Source organism: Ictidomys tridecemlineatus, chromosome 10 (assembly GCF_052094955.1).
Source record: "Ictidomys tridecemlineatus isolate mIctTri1 chromosome 10, mIctTri1.hap1, whole genome shotgun sequence".
Taxonomy (NCBI): Eukaryota; Metazoa; Chordata; class Mammalia; order Rodentia; family Sciuridae; genus Ictidomys; species Ictidomys tridecemlineatus.
Window position 1 is genome coordinate 16,643,868 of NC_135486.1, and position 17,277 is coordinate 16,661,144.

General features: G+C 33.8%; 1 protein-coding gene across 12 annotated transcripts in view; it reads left to right on the plus strand.

Annotated features, from left to right (window-relative positions):
- Swt1 (SWT1 RNA endoribonuclease homolog) overlaps nt 1–17,277 on the plus strand; it is an 84,865-nt gene that overhangs the window by 18,857 nt on the left and 48,731 nt on the right. For 11 of the 12 annotated variants that reach the window (XM_078022475.1, XM_040278415.2, XM_078022472.1 and 8 more), the window contains 7 exons: nt 519–1,221; nt 6,354–6,413; nt 7,805–7,934; nt 9,017–9,118; nt 9,614–9,802; nt 12,791–12,884; nt 15,743–15,888. In XM_078022475.1, coding sequence (XP_077878601.1) covers nt 519–1,221; nt 6,354–6,413; nt 7,805–7,934; nt 9,017–9,118; nt 9,614–9,802; nt 12,791–12,884; nt 15,743–15,888 — 1,424 coding nt within the window. The remainder of the gene's footprint in view (nt 1–518; nt 1,222–6,353; nt 6,414–7,804; nt 7,935–9,016; nt 9,119–9,613; nt 9,803–12,790; nt 12,885–15,742; nt 15,889–17,277) is intronic. The other variant, XM_078022471.1, reaches the window with a different exon arrangement.

The window sequence follows — 17,277 nt, forward strand, 5'->3', positions numbered from 1 at the left end:
TACTATGTTATTGTTATTATTAGCTTGCTTGTTTGTTATTGTTAGGAAAGTCAGTGTTTTTCACAAATGTTTATTAGGCTCTTTTTCTCTTTTATTAATTTTTTAATGATTTATTCTAGTGTTTTAGTACTTCTTTCTTTCTGTCTTTTTGACAATACTGGGGATTGAACCCAGGGCCTCATTTATGCTAGAGAAGTACTCTGTCACTGAGCTACATCTCTAGCTCTCTTAGTACTTGTTTTTTTTTTTTTTATATATTTTTGAGTTTTAGGGCTGGGGTTGTGGCCACAGTATCTTATTTATTTATTATTATGTGGTGCCAAGGATCGAACCTATGCTTCACACATGGGAGGCAAGTGCTCTACCACTGAGCCCCAGCCCTGCTTTCATTGTTAAGTAAGCAATTTTTTTAATTTTTAAGAAGTTTAGAGTTAGCCTAGTCTGTCAGCCTTAACAAAAATCATATAGCACAATATATATAATTGTAATGTAACCTAGTTTTCTGTGCTGCTTTACAGATCCAATGTAGATGTCGACACAGACACACCAAAAAAGAGACTGAAAACCAGTTCCTCATCCCAAGGACCTGCTAAAGTCCAAGAAACATCATATTCAAATGATAATCAGATTATATTACAGATTCCTTCTTCAAAAGGAATTAAAGATATTAAAGTTAAAAATATTAAATTGACAAATGTTAGGAGTAAGCTTGGCCATGAAATGAAAAATCTTAACAGTCATAAAATTGCCAAAGATGAAAAATCTAAAGTTGAAGGCCAGGCAAAGGAAAAGAAGTGGCCTCATTTACTGGCTCAGAGGGAGAAGATGAAAGAACTGAATAAAAAATTTAGAGAGAATTCTGAAAAACCTGTCTTGGAGAAATGCCAGAAAAATCCGTTTTCTCAGGATTGTAATTCCAACAGGATAATTAAGGAACCTTTTGAATCTAGAAGGAAAATCAGCTTCAAAATCCCAAGAAAATCTTGTAATACTCTCCAGAGGCTGGTAGAAGAAAATGTCTTTAATTTTGAATCTAATAAGTCAAAGACTAAACAAGAGGGAAAAGGTGGCCTGGGAACCTCAGGGGTTTCATTAAATTTGGCCAGGCACAAAACTGAACACTTATTTTCAGATTCTTCTTGTAAGCATGAGTGGAAAGGAAAGCATCATCATCAGCGTCAAGAAAGTAAAGATTCAGTTTCCAAGGAACTATTTACCCAGGTAATGCAGTACAAAATGAGGAATTTAGATTTAGCAAAAAAAAAAAAAAAACAAACACACAAATATATATATACATATATAGAGAGGGGGTGGGGAGAGAGTGACAGTATGTCAGGATTTATTTATTTTTATTACTGATGATAATTAGAGGCCTGATTTAAATTTAGTCTGAAGGTTATGTGTTGGTTTCTTACTTCAGTTTCTTAATTACAGCTTCCTTAGGAAGGTAACCTCGCATGTATAGGGATCTATAATAAACGGGAATGTGTAAACGTGTGAAGAACAGTTACCAATAGTTCTTTGAATAAAGCATTGATAACAGTCTTTTAGGCTCTTTTTTTTTTTTTCCTTCTCAGGTATTAATATTCTGAAGAGCTGATTTCTTTAACAAATTGTGTTTTCAGTGCCACTCTATGCCAGGCACTACAGTAAAAATAGCCTGTGAAATGTACATAATCTCTGTTTTCAGAGACTTATTCATGGAAGGAGACAATTTCTTTAAATGTGATAAGTAAAGTACTTATCACTTAATGTTGTAATACACAGCCTTGCAGGGGGATGATGTTTAAGCTGAGAACCAAAGAATGTTGGAGTTATTCAGGTGCAGATGAAGAGGGATCCAATGGAGAAGCAGGAATGTTGGAGGCCAAGGGAACTCCCATAAGCAGAAATTGAGGCTAAAAACTAGGCACATTATTTTGCTTCTAGATTGTATAATAGAGTGACATTTGTGGACTATGTTGAGAAGCACTCTATAGCTTTGTTTCTGTGACAGGTAAAATCCCTTAACGTTAAGGGAATTTTTAGAACTTTGGAACATCAGAACTTTAGAACTTAATAAATTCTGATATTTAGTAACTGCTTCTAAGTAGGGTGGTCAAACCTGCCTACTTTTAGATGTTAGGTAGTAAGATTCTTATGAAAAATGTAGGGATTATGCCTGTGCAGTAGCACATGTTTGTAATCCCAGCAGTTTGAGAGGCTGAGGCAGGAGGATCCTGAATTTAAAGCCAGCCTCAGCAAAAGCAAGGTGCTAAGCAACTCAGTGAGACCCTGTCTCTAAATAAACACAAAATAGGGCTGGTCATGTGACTCAGTGGTTGAAAGCCCTTAAATTCAATCCCCAGTACCTCCACCCCAAAGATGTAGGGATTATAACCAAGTAGGCATAAGAGCTTGAGAGTGTGTTAAAAAGAACTTGAAGAGGCTCAGAAAGGGAAAGAATTGAGTTTATTCTTTTTACTGCTTTTGTAAAGGAAAAGAACCTCCAGTTTATCTTCTCGTGTTATAGCCAGTTCTGTAGAGTTAAGAAGTGAAGGGAACTTGAAATTGTCAGTATACTCAGTAATCTTCATTGATCAACATCAGTGATCAACATGCTTGTTCCCCATGTGCTATACATCTAAGGAATAGTATGAATAATCTCCGTAGTGCATTTTATAGTTTCTTTTCTTTTCTTTTTTTTTTTTTTGGAACCCAGGAGTTCTTAACCACTGAGCCATGTCCCCAGACCTTTTTATTTTTATTTTGAGACAGGGTCTTGCTAAGTTGCTCAGGGCCTTGCGAAGTTGCAGAGCCTGGCTTTGAACTTGGGATTCTCCTGCTTCAACCCGTTGAGCCATTGGGATTTCAAGCATGAGCCAGCATGCCTGGTTTATAGTTTATTTTGATCTTTATGTAAAATTATTACACAAACCAAAAGAGGCATATAGCATGAATATTAACTTTTAAGGGAAGTAATTTTTGCAATTCTACTTTCCACTTATCAGAATTAAAACTATTAATTGTTGCTGTAATAACATTATTTGACTTAAGAGTTGTTTAGATATCGAAGCAAATAAATATTGTCCTTATCTTGAGTATATTATCTTTAGCATATCATTGACAGGAGATAATACTGTGTTTTGTTTTGTTATGTTTTACTAAGTAATTCCTTATAGCTACTTATTTTCCTGAAATGAGTGTACTTTATAAGGAACCAGTTGTATTTTTCTGGATGTATTAATCCTGTTAATGATCTTATTTTGCTTTTGTAAATAGAAAATAACTTATTTTGTTTCTTAGGTTTTATAATCCTTTGATATAAACCCCTATCAGTTTACTAACCTCCTTCCACCATTGCAAATTAAGATTTATGTTTTTTTATGTTGCTTTTGAAAACAGCATTCCATTTAATCATTATAAGTCTGTGAGGTAGGAATTCATTAGTTTATCAAACATTAATTAAAGGAACTTATTATGTGTCAGATACTTCTTTTTGTGGTAGTGATTTGAGAAGTGAGTAAGAGAATCTTTGCCCTCAGAATATTCTCAGGGGGACAGATTGGTAAACAAATATAATTGCACTGCAATGAAGAAAATATCAGTCTTAAGAATTGGATGTGTTGTTACAATATAAATCTCTAGGTGGGTTAAGGAAGAGCTCACTAAAGTAGAGATTCCTAAGTTACTTCTTCAAAGATATGTAGAGGGAGGAATAGAAGTTCTGACCAGCCATGTAGAGGGCCATTGTGTATAATGGCACAGAATTGGCAAGGTATATGGATGCTTAGGTTGTTTATTATGACTAGAGTCATGGTGTGTAGAGAATATATAGAAGAAAAAGGTAGATGGGAAGCCAGGGCCCAGACAGTGAATGCTTTTGTGTCTCATTGGAAACACTGGAATTTTATTTTGTGTCCTGTGGATGGAAGAGAGCCACTGAAAGGTAATCAGGGGCAATCAGGGATAGTTAGGGTGTGAATATGAGGTGTCCACCAAAAGCTTCTGCGTTAGTACAGGAATATTCAGAAGTGAAATGATTACATTATGAGAGCTGTAACATAATCAGTCTGTCCTAGTTTAAATGGACTAGGTGGGTGGTAAACTTTTGGTAGGTGGGGTGTGGCTGGAGGAGGTAGGTCATTGGGTGTGTGCTGGGGAAGGGTTCATCTCTTCGGCCCCTGCCCCTTTCCCTTTCTCTCTGCTTCCTGGCTGTCATGAGGTGAGCAGTGCTCCTCTGCCATATCCTTCTGTCTTGATGTTCTACTTCACCCTGAGAGCAGAGCAATGGAGTTGGGTCGCCATGGACTGAACCTCTGAAACTGTGAGCCAAAATAAACTTTTTCTTCTCTAAGTTGTTCTTGCTGGGTAATTTGGTCACAGTGAAGAAAAACTGACTTAACACACACATTTTCTATTTAGAAGCATTTTGGTAGATAAAACTATTATCTTCATTAAATCCATTCCCTTTTGTTATCCCTAGGAAAGGCTTTATCTCGATCCCTGTATTTAATAAAGCGTGGTAGGGAGAGGCAATCATTTGAATGATCACCAAGACTTTGATTTGTAATGGAAAGGAAATTATCAGGAATAGTTGACATCAACTTTTCTGGATTGATAGAAAATTCACTGAAGTCACTACAAGTGTCCTGTGGTCAAAGGGAAGTCAGGGTTGTAGCGGCTTAAAGTAGAAAACAGGAAGACTTAGAATGTCAAGAGTTACAGGATATTTTGACAGCAGTCTAGCTTGCTTGGCACTACTTAATTTAAGAAAATTAGAAAGACCTCTCATAAGATTTAACGTGAAATGGTGAAGATATTTAAAATTCTATGATTATGGAATAGTAAAGCAATAATGAGCCTGTGTGTGTCATGGGGTCATGTCATGTGAAGTTTGATGTTGGATAGTTAGGGTGGAAGCTGGCTTCCCAGTAAAGCATTACTGCAGATGACATATTTAGTTAAAGAGGGGCTATAATTTTTTTTAAATGTATATATATTTTTAGTTATAGGTAGACACAATATCTTTATTTTTATATGGTACTGAGGATCGAACCCAGTGACTCACGCATGGTAGGTGTGCACTTTACCTCTGAGCCACAACCCCAGCCCAAGAGGGAGTATAATTATTATGTTAATAGTTCCTGTGAAATAGATGTGAGTTTGGAGTTATCTTAGAGAATTCTTAAATGATGATTTGGTTCAGCAGTGCTTTTGTTTCCTGTCTCCTGCATGTAGGGTCAGGTAGGATTTATCCACTCAGCCTAAGTGCTGGTGCAAAGTTGGAATTTTTGAAGATTTTCAATCTGGGGGGGGGGGAATATATATATATATATGTTTAAAAAGTATATATATTTAAAATATATTTATTTATTATGTATTATTATTTATATATATTTATATGTTTATATTTATATTATGTTTATAGTAATAATTATTATTTTTATATATATTTATTATATATATAACTTCTCAAGCTCTAACCACACACAATAGAACCATATAGAATATATAATACAAGGAATTCATTGTCAGCCTTTTCTCCTTAGCCATATTAGTCTTAAGGTTTTCTTTGTTTTGTCATTTTACTTAAAATGGCTAAGTGACTTGTAGATGAAAATTTTCTGCCACTAAAGGCCATCTTGATTATCTTTACCATGATTCCTTTTATTTCTTAGGGTGGAATGTGGGTTTATTATTACAGTATGAGTGCTTTTAAGAATGCATGTATGAATGAATAAACCCTAATGAATTTCTCCCACATTTCATAATTGGGTGGAATGAGGTTTTTCTATTTTAGGGGTGGTGTCTCCTGGGGGCAATTTTATTCCACTGTGAACATTAGTAATGTCTGGAAACATTTTTGATTGTGAATATTCAGAGGTGGGTAGGTAGTGTCACTGACATCTGATAGGTAGATCCAGAGATGATGCTAAACATCCTATAGTACACAGGACAGCCGCGTAATAGAGACTTTTCTGACCTCAAATGTTAATAGTGCCAAGGTTGAAAAACACTACTTTAGATATAGGGTTCTTTTCTTTTTTTTTTTAAATTTTTTTTCTTAATTTTTTTTGTTTTAGTTGTAGATGTACACATACCTTTCTTTTATTTATTTTTATGTGGTGTAAAGTATTAAACCCAGTGCCTCACACTTGTTAGGCAAGCGCTCTACCACTGAGCCACAACCCCAGCCCTATGTTTCTTTCTTTCTTTTTTTTTTTTAGTTGTAGATGGACACAGTATTTTTATGTAGTTTTGAGGATTGAACCCAGTACCTCACACACGTGAGTCAAGTGCTCTACCACTGAGCCACGATCCCAGCCCCTATATGTCTCTTTTTTAACTAATAAAATTACTTTTCATTTCAGAGTTTTGAATCACCGTGTTCTTCAATGGGACCTGAAAGTATTCAAGATACAGATCAAGAGGTTACTAATATACTTATTTACTTTGACTCTTTTTAATGAAAATCAGTCAGCCATTTCCTATTGTTAGTAAAATATCTATAAAATAGAATTCTTAATAAAACAGTAACAATAATATCTTCACTTTAATCAATATGTTGGCTTTTATGAAGTCATCAAAAAACATTTTTGAAAAGTATTTCCATTTACTTGATCACCTTTTTGCCTTTGTTTCTAATAAGCTAATTTATTTTGAAAAACAGTATAGAGCCTATTGGTCACAAAATCTGAGTTTTGGAATTAATGTTATTATGCTTTTTCATGTTTATTGCAAAAATTCAATATGAAATTAATCTGGTTTTGCTTTTTTTTTTTTTTACTCAGCAATCAGATGAAATAGTTATTTATTGAAAATAAATAAGAGTGCATGAATGTTTTCTCTTTTTACTTATTGCTTCATTTCCCAGCTATAATCTCCTGATTGACCCTCATAGAATATTGAGGATAATTGTGTATTTTCTGGTCCTGAGTTAAAATTAAGTTCTCAAAACACTTTGTATTTTTCTATTTAGGCTATATTGATAGCTTTTTGTTTGTACAATCAGTTGCATTTTTCCTCCTTGTGAGTAATGCCCCTTGATAGAAGATTTCTTATCTCTGCTCTGCAGCTAAATTGAACTTTCATTTCTTTACACAAGAGTGCATCAGAGAAGCACTTGCTGAAGTGAGGAAGATCTTAAGATCTAGATTTCAATTTTGGATTGTTCATAAACAATACTAGAAATCTTTAGAACTTAACTCATCATCTAGATAATAAGAAACTGTTTCTTAAGATACTTTGAAGTGGGGGCTGGGGATGTGGCTCAAGCGGTAGCGCGCTCGCCTAGCATGCGTGCGGCCCGGGTTCGATCCTCAGCAGCACCACATACCAACAAAGATGTTGTGTCCGCCAAGAACTAAGAATAAATAAATGTTAAAATTCTCTCTCTCTCTCTCTCTGTCCCTCTCTCTCTCACTCTCTCTTTAAAAAAAAAAAAAAAAAAAAAAAGATACTTTGAAGTGAGAATAAAATGTCTTTTCTGTCCATTTACTAGGCTTTATGCAAGGAGTTTCATGTAGCATATTTTATTTAATCTTCACAAAAAATCCTAAAAGGAATCAAATATTTAATATTTCTATTTTGTAGATGAGTAAACTGAGACACAAAATAGTGAAATAATTCACTTGCCCAAAGCTATAGAGGTAATAAGAGAAGAACTATTATGTATATATTTATGAATCTGTTTTTTATCAACTTCCTGCATATTTGTATAAATTTTTTTCTTTCTACAAACTCTCAAGTGATTTAAATAAGAATTAATTGCTTTCTTATTAATCTGCAGAGTAATATTTCACTGAGGTCTTTTACAATTTAGATGCAGATAGTCGAAGAGCTTCATGCTGCCCGCATGGGGAAAAGTGTGGATTTACCTGTGGTACCACCTTCTGGAGAGTTAATGAGTATGGAAATTGACTTGGTGGAAGATGATGTACATTCCTCTGCTGGTAAACCTATAAGATAATGATTTCCTGTGTTTTCCTAAGAATTAATGTGCTCACTTTTCAGTTTTACAATATTTAGATGAAAAAATGTTAGAACTCGCTCATTCGAATGAAATCTGGTCTAATATTTTTCTTATCATTTGTTTTATGTCTCTTACATTATTAGGCAATTGGACTTATTTTTTCTTCCTTTTTTGCCAAGAGGCAATAATAAGACTTATGCATTGTTTTCTGGGAGAAGATAATGATAAAGATAGTCCAAAATCTGTTAGTATACTATTTTGAGTTCTCTTTATAAAAATAGTAATGCTATCTTACATTCACATTACATTTTTCACTTCAGTAGGTGTTTTTCTGTGCAGAAACTTATCTGATCTCAAAAGGCCCTGTGAAATAACAATGCTAATGTTACTGTATTTTCTTTATTTTATACATATTTTGCGTTGCAATTAAGTTTTACTCAGGATATTTAAAATCAGCTTATACTTTCTAAGTGCACAGCTGGACAGGGTGTATAAACGTTATTCCTGCTGGGGCAAATCATTTTATGATTGAAAATAATTCTATAAATAATTTATGATAATCTATTGGGAGATAATTAAGCATCGATTACTACTCTTTCCTTTAAGAATTGGAGTAAAATAAATTTTATTCTCCTTGTCTAAAGGACTTTCTTCTTTATGGAACGCTATTCAAAAACACTCTCCTATGCATTCTCCATGTCTTAGCCCTAAGACTTCCTATGATGTTTGCTTTGCACAGATCTTACCTTCTCTGACCATTTGGATCTAGCCAAGTTCCTCCTCCTCCTGCCCCTAACCCTCCTGTAGATTGTCCTTCTACAAACAAGGATTATGTTTCCTGCTCAGGGGAACCTTGATTGATTGGGTAGAAGTTTACATTACATGGCAACCAAGTGATGAACCAGCTTAAGAGTTTAGTCAACTGTGTGGGTCTCTTGCACAATTAAATTTATAAGACACAGAGGGGTTTCAAAGTGAGTTATCTACATTTATTGATACCAAAAGTTTAGACATTATTATTATCAAGTGTCATGAAATCCTAACTTGGTTCCTTTTCTCTAGCAAATACTGATTCAGACAAAAAGCTTCTAATTGTTATTGACACGAATATTCTGATGAATCATCTCAAATTTGTTAGAATTTTGAAGACAACAGAAATACCAGGTATTTCAAAAACATATTTATAGATTTTGATTTTTCTTCTTGAATTAGTATTTACTATTAATAGTGATGTGGGCTTTATTCTTACAAACACATCTCCCTTTGGATATGATACTAATTTTTTCTTTTTTGTGATGCTGGGGATTGAACCCAGGGCCTTGTGCATGCGAGGCAAGAACTCTTACCAACTGAGCTATACTTCCAGCCCTGGATATGATACTAATTCTAAGATGATCTAATTGTTTATTATAAAATCATTTATATTAGGAACTTAGATTATAGGAAGCATATCTGCTAAACTCACTCTTTTTTTCTCTAGTTGCATTTAAAAAATACTCTGTGGATCCTTATGTCCTCTTTTAAATTTTTACATTCTATGTATTGTCTCTCTGTTAATTGTGAATTTCTAAGGGGTACTTTAAAACTTTCACTTCTATACCAGTTTGATTTAGTAGGTCAATAAGTGTTTGGATTCTAAGAAATCTGTTTATATTTTAGGCTTTGATGGACTTGTGTTAATAATTCCCTGGGTTGTTGTGCAAGAGCTAGATCGTATGAAGGCAGGGAAACTACTAAAACATGCGCAGCACAAAGCTATACCTGCAGTTCATTTCATCAATGACAGCCTCAGAAATCAGGATGGAACGCTGTGGGGTCAGTCAATACAACTTGCATCTCAAAAACTTTGTAAGTATTGTTGTTTTAGGGTGCTTACTGATAAACATTTGTTAGAGTGCCTACTCATTATTGGAAGGAAATGGTGCAAAATGTTGTTTTACTCAACAGTATGTGAAATGGAAAGGACCATATGGTGGTAGTGGCTTTTTTTTGGTGGTACTGGGAATTGAACCCAGGGGATTCTTCCATTAACCTAGACTCTTAACCCCATTAATTTTTTATTTGGAGGACAGGGTCTCTCTAAGTTGTTAAAGCTTACCTCAAACTTGTGATTCTCCTACTTCCATCTTATGAGGAGGAGGGATTATAGTTACATATCACCATACTTGACTATTTTACTTACTTTTGAAAAGTACCCAAACAGGTTTTGAAAAATGTTTATTGAATGTCTGAATATTTCATGGATATTCTTGAAATTTTTTTTTTTTTTTTTTTTTTTTTTAAAGAAAGAGTGAGAGAGGAGAGAGAGAGAGAGAGAATTTTTTAATATTTATTTTTTTTTAGTTCTTGGCGGACACAACATCTTTGTTGGTATGTGGTGCTGAGGATCGAACCTGGGCCGCACGCATGCCAGGCGAGCGCGCTACCGCTTGAGCCACATCCCCAGCCCCTATTCTTGAAATTTTAGCTGTATTTTCCAGAACCATATATCTTAGAAAAAGTGATAGTACAAATAATCTTGGTACCTTTAGATCAAGATACTATTCCCTTTAAATCTCTTTTTTGTTTGCTAAATTGAATTGTTTGAAGGTAACTAATGATTTGAATTGCCCATTTTGCATTATCCATGTTTCTTTGAACTGAAGAAAGGAAAATGGGCTGCTATGATTTGTGTCTCTGTGGCTTTCTGATTAAGGCCTGAGTTTTATTTTCCTTGGGCCCATGCCCTGATATAGCTGAGTTCTTTGTAGATTTTACTACCAGGTTGTGAACTCCTAAAGAGTTTATCTTTCAATATCTAGATGCTTAGCATAGGGATCTGGCACAGATTTGGTTCTATGTAAAAATTTATTGCAGAATGAGTGAGTTTTCCAATTTGAATGATCAGAGGTTTAAGTAACATAGGCTAACAATTGAGAGGAAAAAAGGTTGAAAACTGAGAACATGGTTGAGGCTTATTGGTTAGTATATACTGAGTTTTAGTGTTTGGAGACTTGCCAAGAGCTTTAATGAATGTCTGGGTCCAAGCTCCAAATAGTTGTTTTTTTCTTTTTTCTTTTTGTGGTGCTGGGCCTTATGCATGCAAGGCAAGCACTCTACCAATCGAGCTATTTCCCCCGCCCCACAACATTTTTTTTTATACCTTTGTTTTATTTATTCATTTTTATGTGGTGCCAAGGATTGAACCCAGTCCCTCACACATGCTAGGCATATGCTCTACTACTGAGTCACAACCACAGACCCTCCAAAGAGTCTTATACAAAAGTAGATCTGAAGTATGTATGGTCCTGCAGTCTGTATTATTAACTAGCTCCTGGGTAATTCTGAGGCAGGTATTATGAGGGCCTTTAAGAAGCTTTATTTTAGGTCATATTCCTACTGTTGCATTATTTTCACAGAAACTGAATTTTTGCTATGTCTTTTAAGACCGGAAGCCTGTGAGTAAGCTGATTAACATTGTTAGAAGTCACTTTTTATGTTCTATCTAGGGTTCCTGTTTTCTTTCTCTGTGTATCTCTAAATGTATTGCTTTAGAGCTTAAGGAAAGTAGATACCAGAAACAGATTCTGTTGCTGATAGAATAGCTGTGCAGAGATATTAAACAGATAATTTTTATTTAATTTTTTTAAACAGATAATTTTAAACATGATGTAATTATATAGTTAAAATCTGTGTCTGATTTGAGACTAGAATTTATAGCATTTGATTTCTAATCTTTTTTGTTTAGTTACTGATCACATTTCTTTGTATTTATTCATTAGGTACATTCTAGTCCATTTTAGTTGTAAACCAATCATTTTATTAAGTAAATAACTATATGTCATGTGAATCTTTTTTTTTTTTTTTAAAGAGAGAGAGAGAATTTTTTAATATTTATTTATTATTTTTTAGTTTTCGGCGGACACAACATCTTTCTTTGTATGTAGTGCTGAGGATCGAACCTGGGCCGCACACATGCGAGGCGAGCGCGATACCGCTTGAGCCATATCCCCAGCCCTGTCATGTGAATCTTGATCCAGATTTGTCAAGACATTTTTTTCTTGTCTTTTTATTTAAAAAGTCTTTTGTCTTTTATATATGATTTTTTTTTTTTTTTTGTACTGGGGATTGAACCCAGGAGCACTCAACCACTGAGCCACATTTCCAGCCCTATTTTGTATTTTATTTAGAGACCAGGTCTCACTGAGTTGCTTAGTAGCCTCATTTTTGCTGAAGTTGGCTTTGAACTTGTGATCCTTCTGCCTCAGCCTCCTGTGCCACTGGGATTACAGGTATATACCACCTTGCCCGACTCTTGTATGTTTTTTTAAAAATATTTTTATTTGTAGATGGACACAGTACCTCTATTTTATTCATTTATTTTTATGTGATATTGAGGTGCTAGGCAAGAGCTCTACCACTGAGCTACAACCCCAGCCATCAATTGTCTTTCATATACATTTAAAAAAATAAACTTAATTTTTTAGAGCACTTTTAGGTTCACAGCAAAATTAAGCAGAAGGTACAGATATTTGCCATATGCCCCCTACTCCCACATATGCACAGCCTCCTTTATTCTGTATCCCCCACCAGAACAGTACATTTATTGCAACTGTGAATCTATATTGACACAGCATTATCACCGAGATTCTGGAGTTCACATTAGGTTCATTCTTGGTGGTGTATGGGTTTTGAGAAATGTATAATTACATGTATCCACTATTACAGCAGCATGCAGAGTGTTTTCATTGCTGTAAAACTTTTAGATTTTTTTGATTTGTAAATACAGCCTAATTATTCATGTGATGGCCAGATTTCTAATGTGCTTATTGACAACTGCCTTTGTTAAATTTGCAGATGGACTGAGTGATGAGAACAATGATGATAGGGTATTAAAATGCTGTCTTCAGTACCAGGATTTATTCCCCTGTTCTCTTGTCATTCTGTGCACGTGAGTTTCATAATTTTACATTTTAAATAAAACTTATGCTAAAGAATTTTTAAAATCATATTATAATATCTATCAAATCAAGAATAAAGAAAACAACCATAATTTTCTGAATCTACCACTAAGCATACTCAGTTATATCTGAAAATGTGTTAGCTCTATAGTAATGAAGTCTTAATTGGATGAAGTTTGATTTCATTTTAATTTATGTACTATTCAGAAAATGTTTGGAAAACAAGGAAAAAGTCAATATTAAGATCTGCCAGAACTTTTTAGTTGTGAGAGACAAGGAGGTTAGTTTCTTACGTATTTATGGGAAAGGAGGTAGTTTATGTTGCAATTTGGTTCTCGGTGCCTAGTATGGAGTTAAGACTGGATGGGTTGGAGTCCTGGGTCTGTCACTGGATGGCTTTGTGACCTTGAACAATTTACCCAATATAGTTTCTTAATGTATAAGAAAAAGGGAGAATAATACTTGTCTCATAATGTTATTTTAAGTATCTAACATATAGTATATGTCAAGGACTTAGTATAGTGCCTAGTACATAGTCAGATCTTAGTTTTTCATTTCTTTTCTCCTCCTCTTTCTCATTGATTTTTAAAAATAACTTAGTTCTAATATAAAACAGTATAAGCTAAGCAAAATTGTTACTCCTCTTAACAATTGAGAAAAGGATCTGAAAGTATAGAGGAGCAATTTTTGCAATTTTACTCTGAATATTATTCACACAATTTTATTCCATTGAAATTTATGATTATGTTCAAATTCTGTGTATGAAATTTAGTGATGATAGAGGTGAGTCACCCTAAGAGTTTTCTTATAAAGTGGGTTGGTCAATATTATTGTTTAGCTATTTTTGTAGACAATGTTATTCTTTTTGTTACTGAAGTAAATATTGGACATTTCTATCTCAGTTTAAAATTGTGTTTTGATTGAGGACATATTACCTTCGAGCTTGTTAAAGGCTGAAATAAAATTTGTAATATGTAAATTAATTTGAATTTGAGATAAATTGAATTTGAGAAATAATTGTTGTGTATTTAATAATTTTTAGTTCAGTTGAGAATGAAATTAAATTGTTGAAACATTGTAAGTCTTGCATTACTTATGTCATCACTGTTTTGTGATTAACAGTGATTACTGCTTGAGCCACATCCCTAGCCCTCTTGTGATTTTCATGTCTGTTGAAACTACCTGTATGATTTTGTATTCTATTCATCTGTTCCATTAGACTCTCTCTTTTTTTAAATTGTATTTTAGTTGTAGATGGACCTTTATTTCATTTATTTATATGTGCTGCTGAGAATTGAACCCAGTACCTCACATGTTAGGCAAGTGCTCTGCCACTGAGCCACAACCCCAGTCCCTAGACTCTTTAACTTTTAATCTGAATTATTTTATCTCCCCAGAAGAATGGCTTCACTGTCTCTCGTTTCTGAACATGGTTCTGTTGACTGCTTTGTCTCTTGGCTGTTCTTTTTTTTTTTTTTTTCCTGGTCAGATTATATGCGGATTTGGGGGCTTACTTGCTCTCTGATTTCCTTCATTCTGTATCCTCCTTAACTTTCTAGATGTTCTAGTCATTTGTACTCATGGTTCTCTGATATTTCCAGTCACTGAGGCTGTGGCTTTCTGTTGTCATATGCCGTTGGTGAATGGAAGAGTGCCTTAAGCAAAAAAGAGAGCACTGTATAACTTCCCTAATGTAGCCTGTATTTTGAATTTAGACTCTCCTTAGGTTCCTTCCACATGTTACTACTTTCTGGTGCCTTCAGGTGTTAGTTTTTTTCTCATTTTTTTGTTCAGATTTTGTAATTCTTTTATGCAGTGGGAAGGTTAGTCTGACCAAGCTACTCTGCAGTAATAGCAGCTGGAAACCTCCTGGGCTCCAGAGTAACAATTTAACAAATAAATCCAATGATGTTGCTTCCCCATTGAGGCCCTTTTATATTTTTTCATTATTATTGTCCTAGCCTTTTTCTGTAACCTCATAAACTGGTCTCATGCTGTGTTCTAATCACACTGACTTCCTTGAGCAAACAGCAGAGTCACATTACTTGTTTTATGCTCATTCTGAGTAAGTTTGCAATTATCTGCTCTGTGTAAATTATTTCTCCTACTATGGTTGTTAATGTTTTTCTTTTTGGATGAACATATACCTGTGTTCAAATTTGATTCCTACATACTATATCTGATCCTGGACAAGTTACTTAACACCTTTATATCTGTGTTTCTTTTGTTAAATGAGCTACAGTTAGGACTGTAACTCAGTGGTAGAGCATTTATCTAGCATGTGTGGTATTGGGTTCGATCCTCAGCGTCACATAAAAATAAATAAAATAAAGGTCCAACCACAACTAAAGAAATATTTAAAAAACAAAACTTCAAATTCTTTTTTAAAAAATGGTGGGGACTGGGGATGTAGTTCCAAGTGGTTGCACGCTCACCTAGCATGCATGAGGCACTGGATTCGATTCTAAGCACCACATAAAAATAAAATAAAGATATTGTGTCCACCTAAAACTAAAAAATAAATATTAAATAAAATGGTGATAAAATTGGTACCACGTCCTCAGAGGTTTGTTGTAAGGATTCAGTAATATAAATATATTTAAATGTCACTTAGAATGGTACCTGGTGCCTGGGAAGCACTTAGTAAATAATTATTATTCTCCAAAATTCATGATTTGACTCTACTATGTAAAAATTTCTTTATCATCTCTATTTATAGAGAAATTATTATTCTTTGTTAATACATATACTGAGATTTACCAGCCTATAAGTAGATCTCATGTGTTTTTTGAGTTGCCATATAATTTATCTTATAAAACAATATTTTTCCTTCTAACCTCAACCTCAGGGATGATAGAAATTTAAGAAACAAAGGCCTAATAAGCGGTGTGAAGTCACTCAGTAAAGAAGAATTGAGTGGAGATCTGTGTAACTTATCTCTGAACACAGATGCGTGTCATCAGCCTTGTGTTTCTAAGCAACGATTGAAAGCAGGTAATATTTTTATTGTGAATAACTGAAAATATAACTTTTATGTTCTAAGATTAGTAATAACATTTCAAGTTTTAATCTTGTACTTTTAAAATGACATTAGATTTGGAATACTTGCTGGCATTTAAATCCTGCAAGTAAATGAAAATTATAATACTAATACAAAAAATATCATAAACATGACATTCTATGTATACTTTTACAGATTAACTTGATTTTAACCATATACTTGCATATAGTTTTACATATTTAAAAAATTTTTAAATTTATTTTTAATTTATTTTTTATTGGTTGTTAAACATTATTATTATTTTTTTTTTAGTTGTAGGTAAACACAATACCTTTATTTTATTTTTGTGTGGTGCCGAGGATCGAACCCAATGCCTTATACATGCTAGGCAAGTGCTTTACCTCAGAGCTACAACCTCAGTTCTATATATTTATAATTAATGTGTGCATGCTCATTTGTACCTTGCAAATATGCCTTTTAAATTAGTAGTAGCTATAAGAAATAATCATTTCAAGTGGGGAGACTAGTTTCTTTTTAAAATTAGCTTTATATTTGAAATTTCCTATTAGTGCAGTAAAAAACTCAGCTAGTAATAATTGAGAAACTTACATGACTCTAATAAGACTTTTTCTAAAATTTTAAACTAATAAAAAAGAAAAGTAAAAGCAATACTGTTGTCTTACCTTCCTTTAACCATAATAATTTCTTCTGTGTCTTGATAATTGATGGAATATTATATTAAATGACATCATGTATAAATAAGTCCCACTTTTTCCCTCTGTGGAAAAGTAATTATTGAGGTCTAGGTTGCACTTTTTATATATAAATGCACAAATATTTATACTTATACTACCTATTTGCCCTTTTTCTGTGAATAGCACACATTGTCGTAATATTAAAAAAAAAAGGCATTGGGGGGAATAACAGGATATTCTAGTTTATGGTTTTTCAGGGATCATGTGCTTTTGGTTTGCCTATTATTTTAGTATCATTTTAAATTCTTAGTTTTTATTTGTAGAGATAAACCACTTAAAGTTCTTTTTAAAGGGAGAGCATGAAGATGCTTAAACCAGAAATTTTAGTCCTTTCAGAATAATTTATTGATGTGAGCTGAGTTTAAAAATGTGTACTATTTTGGAAGAAAAGTTGCTTCGTTGCAGTTTTTAGTTTTCTTTCTTTTTTAGTTGAAGATGGACACAATACCTTTATTTTATGTGGTGTTGAGGCTCAAACCCAGTGCCTCACACCTGCTAGGCAAGCACTCTACCGCTGAGCCCTAGCCCCAGCTCCAGTTTTTAGTTTTCTATTGTAAATAAATTCAAGGCTCTCTTGTAACTCTCCTTTGTTTTGAAAATAATAATATTAATTGTAGTTTAAAATTA